Source organism: Lycorma delicatula, chromosome 6, assembly GCF_047948215.1.
Source record: "Lycorma delicatula isolate Av1 chromosome 6, ASM4794821v1, whole genome shotgun sequence".
Taxonomy (NCBI): domain Eukaryota; kingdom Metazoa; phylum Arthropoda; class Insecta; order Hemiptera; family Fulgoridae; genus Lycorma; species Lycorma delicatula.
The window spans coordinates 129874038-129887198 of NC_134460.1; the positions used below are offsets into that span (position 1 = coordinate 129874038).

The 13161-nt window shown below is 30.4% G+C and overlaps 1 protein-coding gene across 1 annotated transcript in view; it reads left to right on the forward strand.

The window, feature by feature from the left end:
• The window catches only part of CalpC (calpain C), a 295832-nt gene that overhangs the window by 71642 nt on the left and 211029 nt on the right, over positions 1 to 13161 (forward strand). The window contains exon 4 of the mRNA XM_075368513.1: positions 9632 to 9701. Within this exon, the coding sequence (XP_075224628.1) occupies positions 9632 to 9701 (70 nt within the window). The remainder of the gene's footprint in view (positions 1 to 9631; positions 9702 to 13161) is intronic.

Genomic DNA, 13161 nt, shown 5'->3' on the forward strand with positions numbered 1-13161 from the left:
ACTCCGATTTAGACATTTGTCGTAGCGTGGTACCAACTTTCCAATACCCTTGTAATAGAACGGAGCCGCCTGTGTTTTTAGCCATGTTTCTACGCTGTTCTGCAGCTCGATATCTGTGCTAAAATGTTGTCCTCCTAGCCAGCGATTCATGTGAGCAAAGAGGTGAAAATCGGATGGAGCCAAGCCTGGGCTGTATGGTGGGTGATCAAACACTTCTCAACGAAAACGCTGCAGGAGCTTCTTTGTTTCAGCTACAGTGTGCGCCCGAGCATTGTCATGGAGAAAGACAATGCCTGATGACACATTTCTCTCCGCTTATTCTGAATTGCCCTTCGTAGACGTTGAAGAGTAACGTAGTATGAGGCTGCAGTGATGGTCGTGCCACGTTCCATGAATTCCACCAAGAGAACGCCATTCCGGTCTCAGAACACAGTAGTAGCCTTCTCCAACAGAAAGTTGGAGAAGATTCGCTTGAACTTCTTTGGTTTACTGGGATAATGAGAATGCATCCACTGTTGGAATTGTTTCGAAATGAATTTCTTAACAATTCATTGTTTCGAAATGAAACAATGTATTTCGAAGAGAGAGCAGCAGTCCCCGAAAAGACCAGCATATTAGGATTCCATTTGCCTTGATACCTCTTTTTTCCATAGCTGAAATCTCCTGATGAAAGTGTTCCCCCTGATCATCGCTCACTGCGCCAAGATTTTCCGGAATGAAATCTAGGTGTAAGTGCAGGAAATGTACTTTTAAGACATATTACAACCCAAATATTTAGGATTTTAGATCGTTGACAATATCAGGGTAATTTTCCTCCTTTCAATTCCCCAAAAAACTCGGTAGCAACATTTTTTAATGCTTGTTACGCTTCTTTCTCCAGTGGATTCAACAGTTCCTCAAACTTTCCATCACGCATTAGTGTTCGTATTTGTGGAATCACAAATATTCCTTCTTTAATTTTTGCATCACTAATTTTAGGAAACTTCTGTTTTAAGTAAATGAAACCAGGAGTTTTGTTCATCGCCTTGATGAAATTCTTCATTAATACTAGTTTGATATGTAACGAAGGTAGATACACTTTTTTAGGATTACACAATGGGTTATATTTCTGTTCAGTAATGAGTGATTCGGATTTAGGTCATTCTTTACTATTGAAATGATTTTTTCTGTTCGTACTATCCCATTCACACAAAAAACAACAGTACTTTGTGTAACCAAGCTGCAGACCAAGAATAAGTGCAATTACCTCCAAATCACCACAAATATTCCATTCATTCATTGCATATTGAAGCTTTCCCAATATAAATTTAAACTTTTTATATGTGTTTTTATTCATACTAGCACAGTGAGCCACTGGTACCGATGGAAATTTATTGCCATTATGCAGAAGCACAGCTTTTAAACTAACTTTAGAGAAATTAATGAACAAGCGTCGTTCTGTTGGGTTATACTAATTACAAAGTGTCTCCATAAGAAAAGAAATGTCATTACAAAACACTAAGCCGGTTTTATTCAGTAAAATAGTCTTTAAATTCAGAATGACGATTACGATAAGTACATATCTTTGTATTCTTTTGAAGAAGATTCCATCCTTTTAGACGAGATGCAAGCATTTCAGGCTGTTTTTTTGGATAACTTTAAATCTCGTATGAGATCGTATTACCTCAAGATTTTCTTGAGGTAATAAATGAGGCTCAGATGAACTGCTTTGTTCAAAAGTTGTATCGCCAGAATCTGTTTCTTTCTTTTCCTTACTTCCATCAGACCCTGATGGAAGTAATGTCACATGTTCTGGAGGCTTTGATATAGGCAATTCTTCGCAGTGTGGAACTGGTTTCATTGCAGATTGCAAGTTAGGATACACCGCTGTATGTTTTGATTTTGACGTAATGTTTGTTAAGCAGAAATAACAGTCAGAAGAGTAATCTTTGGGATCCCTCCAAATCATAGGGATAGCAAATGGCATATGGCGTGTGCCATTTTTCCATGCTGTGAGAAGCCTAGAATACAATAAGCAACAGATATGTGGGGCCCAGGCCTTTGTTTGAGCCCCGACTTTATAACCAAAATAAAGTTCATAACACGTTTTTACTAATGAAGTAAGGTTTCGCCTTTGAGACGTAAGCGTCACTTCACCACATACATAACAAAAATTGTTATTATGATTTAAACAAACTCTAGGAATTTTGTAATTAACGACTAATTAAAAAAAATAAAGTTGTAAATATGTAATACACAATAATTCAGACACACAAAGCACTCACAATGACGTGTTTACCGATTCACTACTATCTCACAACTGCCATCGTTTTGATGAACGTTCGCTACACTAGATCACGTTTGTTCATGTCTATACACGTCTGAAGCTGCACAACAGTCGCAACGTTACCTTTTGAGTTAGCTCATTTGGTTTCGTCATATTTGAAGTGCTCTAGGAGCTTTTACTTTAAAATGGACAAATGGACTAAAAAGCATTTTAAATATTTAAAAAAAATTAAATTAACAAAAAAACTGTGGGTGATATGAGAAATTTTGAATGCATATTTTAAAATAAAATAAAAAAACTGCATTAAGTACACCTATTGGTACTCGTGAGAAAAAAAAAACATGTTGACCAGTGTAATTAGTATAAATGGTTAAATCAATATAATGTTTGTTTCATTATATTTTTGTTTTAAGGAATTAATTTTATTATTATTAATATAATATAATACGGAATTGAATTTTAGAGTTACTTAAATTTTAAAATTATTTTAAAAATGATAGCACTGCACTGTTTGTCATTTGCTTTGCGTTAATCAAGTCAATAGCTAATACCTTTAGTTTAGTTAGGTTTAATAAATTTTAAAAAGGGATTCATGTTTGAGAAGGGAATAATATACTGGCGAACTCACACATTTTTAGTACCAAGATGTCTACTTAGAGAGGGGAAAACGTGTGTGAGAAAGAATGAGTCGACAGAGCTATAGGCTCCGTCTTACATTATCTTCTATGCTGATAAGTACTTTCTATACTGCTTTCTTGTACTGTAATAGATATATACTGCATGCTTCAATGCAAACGAAAGAGTTTCTAATCCTGTATTCTCGTGCAGTCTTGGATATTGGCAAACTTTATCAGATGGCAACGACCTTCATATCTACCAAGAGGGCTGGCGTCTTTCCGCCTCCATTTTATATTCAGTCGCGAATGTCAAGTATAACTTAATGATATCATCATCATTCATTATTAGTCCAATAATTTTTTATTCCTGACATTTTAATAATGAAAAATTTAAACTAGTCTTATTATAATAATTTAAAATTTATTCTGAATATAAGGCAAGATTATGTTCAATTCAGTCCTTTTCTATGATAAATATAATACAAACATTTTTAACTAATAATAAATATAATAATATTTTAACTAATAACTAGTTATTAGTTACTATTAACTAATAACATTTTAATTTAGTATATATTATATATAATATGCGAAAAAAACTTGATTATACATGCTTCATTACTAGTTATATAAAGTATTTAAAGGATATGTTAATTTTTGTTGTACAGATTGAACAGTTATCTTATTTGTAACCTTCACAACTTTTCCTGTATAGATACAGGCGTCGAAAATATATATTTATATTTATATATATATATAAAATATATATTTATATATTTATATTTATATTTATATATTTAAATATATATTTATTTAGTCGAAAATATATATTTATATTTATATTTATAATATTATAAAATATTTTATAATATAAAATATATATTTATATTATATATATATATATACACATATATATAATTATAAATTATATGAATATGAATTTTTAAATTTCCATCATTATAATCGATGTACTTTTAAATTATTTTCGAAGATCTTTTGTTGCCCTTCTCAAAACATTTTTTCATTACTTTACGAGGGATCATATTTAAAACTCGATGATAAGTTCGTGTTGAAATTAAATTTTAATTTTAAAATCTTCACTTTTTGTCTTATTCCATAAAAAATAACCTATCAATTATTGTCTAGAGACATTAATAGCCAGTTGATAGATTCTCCACTACCAATAAATTTTCCAACAAAGAAAACTTCATCTAAAAATTCTGTTACATTTGAGAGAAATGTGGAAGAGTTCCATCTTATTCTCCGATGAGAATTTCGGGTATTATCATCAACAGTAAAAATACCTTTATCTGTAAAATGTAATCGTGTAAGTAGCAATGATTCACATTAATCCAATTGCTATCGCGCAGCTTAATCTTCTAGCAGAAGATGTTGCAGTTTATCAAAATTGTATTTACTTTTTATTTGCATTAATTTTCTCAGAATTCTTTGCAGTTTTTTATGAAAATTGATTCTTTAATTGCTAGTTTAACAAGTAAATTTACGCCACACCTAAAAAATCGTATTTTTAGGTGAATTAATTCACGGTATACCCTCAAAACTTTGCATGCGAATATGAAAAAAAATTTTAATGGTCTTCCTGCGCCTCCGCCGCAGGGAGGCCAGAAAATATTAAAAATATAGTTTTGGGAATAATTTTTAAAATAATTTTCAATCAAATAACATAAAAGTAAACTAATTTTTCAGATATTTAGTATCCGAAAACTTTTAGTACTGCATTGTATCACCTACGAGGAAAAAAATCAGTGTGAAATCATTCAGCATCTTTAACTTGACCAGACCTTTGTTTAAAAGTTATTTTTTGTGTGTTTAGAGCTCTGGAATCATCTGTCACTTTTTTTTTTGAAACATTGAGTGTTAGTGTGTATATATTTTTAAAATCAATTCTTTTAATAACCATACTCCTCTGTACCAATACAAATTGATTTATATTTAATAGATCAACCCAAATACAGAATAATTGAAATAAGATGACTTAATGTCATTCCACAAACAGAAGTGCTTTCGTGTACTTAATTCGCATCAGCTGCGTATATATATATATATAATTAATAATTATTTAATAATTTTTAAACAATCTTTTTACATTTTATATCTTGTTTTTTTTTTAATAAAATTGAATTAGTTTAAAAGATTTTAAGATAAACTATATATGGATAAGTGATATGATATTATGTATTGTGAGTTTATGATGTTTTTGAAATATATATAAATATAATGCAGCTGATGATGCGAATTAAGTTGGCGAAAGCGCTTCTGCTTATGTAATGAAACAAGGTAAGTAATCCTATTTCATTTATTTTGTACTTGGGTTGATCTATTAAATATAGATTAATATATATATATATATATATATATATATATATAATATTATTTAAATAAATTAATTAAAATACCGATCTCTAAGGTGTTAGCGCGACCTATCACATGGACAGTTTTGGATTTTAATTCCCGCCGCCCTGGTAATGGAAACAACAAAAATTTCTCTTCATCAGTGTAATTGAACATAATACCTTGTAATAACTTGGAAGAAATTATAAAGATTATATCCTTTGTATAACTTAAAACGTATACCTTCTTTTGTGTTTGCTTATATGTAAATAAGAAAAAGGTAAAGGGGAAAAAGTTTAGTTAAGTACTTTTTTCTTTTATTAGTAATTTAAACAGGATTATAATTGTTCTATAGGCCCAACTTTGTTAAATAAAGACTGCTTTCGAAATAGTTCTTAAAGAGGTGGTTCCAGCTATTATTATTATAGTTTAAAGATTTCTCTTGATCTAGTTATTACATTTCTGTTACCTTAGAATTATTTTTTTAGAAATGTATTATTATACTTTTGTTTATAAATATCGATAATACATTGACTACATTAAAATCTATTATAATGATTTTAAAACAGCTTACCAAATTCCAATTTAATTTCCTCGAGCGTTTTCAGCTATTCTGCCATCTTCAAGAGGATAATTATGACTAACATATATAAAACTATAATCTTACATAATTATATATATCATAATAATAATTGATCGTCATTTTGTTAAAATTCGCCAAAAGTTAAAGTTTTAAGTCTAAGTAATGACGTCTGTATAGCAATTGTTTCTGATTTGTTATGGCGATTTAAAATAATATGTAATAGTTATTACACCAAACAGTGCCATGTTCGATAAACTAAATATATTAAAATCTGTCTGATGATTTTTTTCTTATGGCAGTTTCTGAAAAACTCTCTTCTACACAAATGAATTCCATTTATTTTAACTTCTTAGTTGGAAAAAATTTATGAAATGTTTTAAAGGTGAAAAAACCCAGAAAAAATATTTTTTATCGTTCTGAAGTAGTTGACGGTAAAATTTGGCTTATAATTAAATAAATATCGGGGTCACCGTACTTGAGACTTTCAAAAGTTTAAAAAACCTCGTGGGAGATAATAAAATAAGTATGTAAAAAGTTTATGCTAATTTTTGATCTCATAAGTGTTTGAACGACAAAATTCTGTCAGTTTATATTTTTGTAATTTCATTCTACTCTTAAGGCATAGAAAATTTAAAACTTCTTTTTATTATGATGTACACAGTAGGTTTTACCTACTAATCACGTCGCATTTCGATGACTTACAAGTATGATGAAAGTATGTTATATATTAAGAAAATTAGTCCGTTTATATGGCATTAGACTGTAACAGATATCAACGTATTTAATTATTTGTGGTATAACTTAACTATTGCGGGCGTTAAAAGAGATTAAAAGAGCATTATTATGTATATGCAGTATCTCCGAAGTAAGTAATATAATTCTTGAGTACAATTTCTTTATTGAGGTTTATATACTAACAGTCATAGTGTGGTAAAAAAAAAAAATGCTGCTTTGATGCAGTTCAATTATAGGTTATTTTTTTTTTTTAATATAAAAAATAATACATCTCATTCTACATGTTAATAAAAAAAAGTTAAATTACTAAAATAACTGAAATAATTCATTTTCTTTTTACCGCGTAATCGTATACTAAACATTATTTCACTGATTTTTTTTTTAAACGAAAAAATAAATTATTTCTCTTAGTCATACTAATTCTTCTTAGTCATATTAATTTATAATAAACAAAATAATTTTGTCTGTTGTATAAAATCTGCAGTTTTAAAAAAAAGGTCTTGTTTACTAAGAAAGAATTACTTACTACGATTAATTTAGGTCAGTAGGCACAGTGAGTGGTACTTGTCAATTTATTTCTTCCTGTTGTCGGTCGATTTTAACAACCTATAACGGAAAGACCTTTAAAATCAAGAAAATTAAAAAAAAGATAAATTGTAAAATTTAAATAACTTGTCACAGTGGTTTAAAGATTTAAATGATATAGACAACAAAATATATATCATTTGACATTACGTCTAGTTAACATCTCAAATAAAGTGCAACCAGATTTTTATGGTCGTGTAATTTGTACCACTTCCTGTAATCATTACGGAAAAACAAACAAAAAACAAGAAGTTAATTTACTTTCGAGGTGGTATCTCCACTATATCTTCATGTTCTATTGTTGTATTCTTCTTTAAAAAAAATTTGTTTAAAATTACAATATATATTTTAACAAGTATAACAAAATTATAGCAGTATATACAAAGGTTACCACCTGCCCGACGGTGATTCAGTGAGAAAGGTAAAATAGTTAATGCTCTTTAAACACAACTATATTGATTGCCAATATGCAACGGAATATTTTACAAATAACAACGTTTCCCCATAAAATTATAGCTCGTGCACAACTAACTTCTCCTGTATTATCAACATATAAAATGGCTAAGCACTTATATTAAATATAATTATGTACTCGGAAGACAGTTTCCGTTGTTATCAATGATAAAAATTTGTAGTGTGTGAAACACTCGGAAAACAAGTTTCGGTTGTTATCAATGATAAAAATTTGTAGTGTGTGAGTCCTCATAAGTCCCGTCCTGGAAAATAGATCGATTACCATGTCGATTATTGAAGTTCTGAGATTGTCAAAAAATTATTTGTATAAATGTCTACTTTCGACTATGAATAAAAATTGAATAAAATCGAAGCAAATTCCGCGCTTCCATCTTTAATCCTGGTTCTTTTTAATTAAAGAAAGTTTCATTTATGTAAATCCATTTAAAAATGTTTATTTTTGTTTTTTTTTTTTAATTTCCCTTTATTTTTTGATATACCTGTATTTGTGTAAAAATATTCTGATTTTAAGGATTTTTAGATCTTGACTCTTAGAAATTATACTCAATTCCTTCAATTTTGTTTTATTTACATGAAAAATAATCTGATGTGGACACCACATGAATTCCTTGTACGCCTATTAAATTACATATTACATGTTCTTTGGTGCACTTCATTTAAACATATTTCATTTGAAAGTGAGATACGATCCTCCAATTTTTTAATATAGTGGACAGTTACTAGACAGTGAAACTAGAGAACGTGTTCACAAATTAAGATCAGAAGAGTAATATCAAACCAAACAGCGATTAAATGATGGTTGACAATAAAAAACAAATAAACGAAATGATGATCAACTCTGACTTAGGGAGAATATTGTCCGACAATATCAGAGGAGTAATGAACTAAGAGATAAGAATTTTTTGGAATTTATTAAAGATTCTTATAAGGGTCTATTCTTCAGTCACTTTGTAGTTACTTTAACGTAGATAAAATTAAACAAAAATTAAACTAGAAAATCCAAAAATAATACGATTCTAAATTATAATTTTCGTTTATTTTGTTATTATTGAATTATTTATTGTATTTTTTTTTTTTTACAATCAGAGGTTAATAACTATTAATAAATCATATATTAAAATTAAAATAAAAGTAGATGAAGTCGGATTTGAACTGATGTGTCTTCCCCTTATAAGATCCAAATATTTCATTAATTAAAATGTTATTTGCCTACAATTCTGAAACCAATGAAAATAAGTACCACTTATGATAAATCGTTGAAAAGCTCTCAATTAGGGGTTATTACTGCAGTTAAAAAAAAGTCCAAAATCCAATTTTTTTTTTTGGATTTTTTTGGACACTTGGTCGAATAGATTGCAATCAAAGGAGAGGCGCACCAATAGATGTTACAACATTACTAAATCCAAAATTTCAACATCCTAGGGGCTAATCTTTGAGTTATGCGAGATACATACGTACGTACTTACAGATGTCACGCCGAAACTTGTCAAAATGGATTCAGGGATGGTGAAAATGGATATTTCCGTTGAAATCTGAAAACCGAAATTTTTCGCGATCACAATACTTCCTTTACTTCGTACAAGGAAGTAATTATTAAAAAATGTTTTTCAATGTCATATCTCGAGTGGATTTATAAAATTTAAAAACACAAAGAATCACTTTTTTTGCAGATAACATTGAAATGGTTTTAGTAAAGTGAAAAAACTGATTATAACTACTTCGTCGTGATGCTTAATAATTGTAGTACAAGAAGTAAATTTTATTTTCTATCGTGACTCAAAAATTATTACTATCATCTTTATCTAAAAATTTAATAAGAAATGTTTTTGTTTTATAAGAAAATTATAGACTTCTTCTCATACTTTTTTAAGTACGGTATTATTTATGATTGTTATTTGTTTGTTTTATAAAACTGATTTTTAAGTTTATGGTATTTTCGTTTTCTTTTTACAGTCATGATTATAGTTAAATAAATTTAACCTTCCTTTTATTTATTTTTATGATTATTTTTGTTCTTAGGAACTTTGTACGAGACCTGTATTTGTCCACGATGCACCAGCACAATTTGACATCAGTCCTGGTAAAATGGGTAAGTTCATTACACTTGCGAATAATACTTTTTTTTTATAAGTCTTAAAATTACTTTTTTTTTGTAAGTTGTTGACATGTACATTAGGAAAAAAGACATTTGGCCTATGCTTTACTACAAATAATATGGACCAAAAATTATTTATAATTTTCAGTATTAGATCCAATCTTAACAATTCGTCTTTTGTTATTTATTCTGCTTTATTTCATCGTTTGTTATTTTTTTATAATTATTCTTATAAAATGAAAATCAGACGAAAATACATTATAATATATTATGAGATGTTCTTTTATACACAAATTTATGTATTATTTTTACGTAATAATACGTAAGTTAATACACCTTAAGTGTTCTATCTTAGCGTTCACTGACCTCTAAATCATAACAATCTTTCTTGAATTCTTTTCAACTTAGTCACTTTTATATCACTTGTAATTATTTTAACAATTCTTTAACTTCCTTTTAGGATAAAAATATATTGTGTAAGTAAAAAAATTATTTGTTTTGTTTCTTTTTTTTCATTGTAAAATTCCATACTCATACGAATAATTAGAAAAATGGTTTACTAATTACGTTTTTCTATATTATTTGATAGTTTTTTGTAAAACTCTGTGGGCCTAAAAGAACATTGGAATATATTTTAATATATATTTACACCAATAAAACTACCTGGTGTTTTTCTGATACCAGATTTTATTTAACACCCGAAATAGGAAAATTTCAGTCAAAATTGAACAAAAATATTTTGGACAAAAAAAGATTGTTTTAAACTGTATTTTCATTAATTCTTATTCCTTGAAATATTTTTATATAATTCATCCTTAACATGTAAATTTAAAAAAAAAATTATCTCCGCAAAATTGGAAAAGGAAAGCTTTTGAAAGCTTTAAAAAATTAATCTACTTGTTTTAATTTTCATTCTTTGAAATGTTTCGAAAAATAAATTTTCATCGTATTAATTAACAAAAAGATTCAAAAAAGAAAAATAGGTTTTCGAAAAGGAAAGTAGGTTTAATATTTTGTATTTTTTTAAATCTAAAGCGCATCATGAGAGATTAAATTCTAAATTTTTTTTTTGTCAGAAATAGGTGGCCGTTGATGATTATTTCATTTTAAGAAATTCCATACGTTGTTAATATTTCAAACGTTTAAAATTATGTCTTATTAAAATTAATTTCATTCTTCTACTTGTTCATTCATCCAGTAAAATCATTTCCACGGTCACAAACCGAGATAATTACGCATCAATTAATATAAACTAAGTTTATAATAGATTTGATATGTATAACGTGTAAATGATGTGTAATCTTACATGACCATTCCTGAAACGTGTAGTTAATTAAACCCCAACCATTAAAGTGTATGGTATCTCATTAGCCCTTAAGAAGGAGTTGCTTGTTCATTAATTGAACAGATTGCTACATACACATTAGTAAAATAAATATTAGATTTTGCTTTAGTTTTTTATGACTATAAATAAAATCCATCTCGTTAAATATGTATGGACGTAACTTTAATTATATTATCCAGTAGATATTTTCATTACTTTTTTTTTTTTGCGGTTTTTAGGGGCATCGACTTTGGTCATTAGCCCCATCCCACTTCAAAAAAATAAAAATAAAAAAGGGTTCAATATTTCACATTTTCATGTGTCAATAAAAATGATCAAAATTTTACTTTTCCTTATAATTTCTGATCCAATAAAATTACTTTCTAGGCTTTCCTTTCGGCCATCCTTTTTTACACCGTTTTTCCATTCTGCGAACGGCCTCAACTTCCGACGACAGTGTGTCTGAGGCTTCGGACATGGCATCGTCTTCTCTTTCTGACGCCAATGACGTTCGCCGGCTTACATCAGGTGACGAAAGCTTCAATGGTGCTGTGAGTATCGTTGCAATTGAATCTAAACTTGCAACCGATGCACTTTCGGCGGCTGATGAACTTGATTCAATGTCTAAGGCTGTGCTTGGGCCGGCTGATACAGATGCTCTCGCCACAGTTGTTCTCTGAGCTTTTGGGGCCTCTGTACGTACAGTTTTATTATCGTCTGTGTCTGGTGCTTTTCCGATAGTTACTTGCACCTCCATTTTGGTTGACGCAGATTTTTCCTGTACTCTTGTTACAGTATCCTTAGCCATATGACTCGTCATCGGGGTGATCTTTTGATCTTTGTAGGATAAATCAAGATTTTTCTTCATTACCTTTATTGATGGAGATATAATCGAAGATTTTGCCGGTTTTTTAAACTGCGCTGGTACGGGTCTTATGTCAGCGACGTCAGTCCGGGAATGAGCCTTCTCATGTTTACTTTGTTGTGTCTGATAAGTCGACTCGATCTTGGAATCGATGATTCTTTCTATCATTGTCGCGAGACTTGGTGCCATCGTATTAAGCAACTGCTCCACGTTGATTTTAGGTGTGGGGGGAGCAGCAGCTGCTTCTGCGTATGTAGTCGATGGTCTAGGTGTACGTAAGTTTACAATCTTCTTCGCTTCAGGGTAGCTGACTTTTTGAAGCGTTTTAACTTCCTGAATGGCTGTTTCTGATTTGTATACTGGGCAGTTCCTAGATCGACAGTTATGGTGCCCTTTACAATTAATGCAGACTGGAGGGTCTTTACATGGATCGCCCTCATGTATCTTCATTCCGCATATACAAATTTCCTGCGCTTCACATCTAGCTGCAGTGTGTCCGAAACGTTGACACCTAAAACATCTCATCGGCTGCGGAATAAATGCCCGTACATCAAGACGATGGATGCCAGCTCGTACCTTTTCAGGAAGATTTGGCTTATTGAATGTCAAAACATGAGAGGCCGAAGGAAGAATCTCACCATTTCGTCTCATAGTAAGTCTGCGACAATGTGTCACTCCTGACTAGACATTTCCTGCACTATTTCTTCTTCAGTACAGTTAAGAAGATCTCGGGAAACAACAACTCCTCTGGATGAATTAAGTGTACTATGCAGTTGGACAGTAACCGCAAATTCACCGATCTTCTTCAACGCCTGGACTTTCTGGCTTTGCATGTCGTTGATAGTTTCGACATGTAATCCATTAAACGTCTTACGGATTTCCTTGACAGGACCACCAGCACAATTTGTAATCTCTCTAGCAATTAAGAATGGACTTACCTTTTGGAAGTTACCATTCTCTTTCGTAATGACCAAAAATCTTGGTTTGGGAACATTATTTCCAAACAAAGCTCTTCTTAAATCTTTACTGATTTTATCAGCATCTTTTCTCATGTTATCACTCTCCTTACTTTTTTCCTCTTCGCTTGTGGCGAATCGGCGGTTTCTAAACGAGGGTGTTTACGTGCACCCTCTGCCACGTTTGATTGTTCAATATTCATGAACAGTGGATCCCTTCTGTAGCAAGGCTAGCCGCCGGGGTACACCCCCACTCCAGGGCTACTAACCTTGGAGGTCCGATCCGGTACTCCGGTGGAACCGGCATAT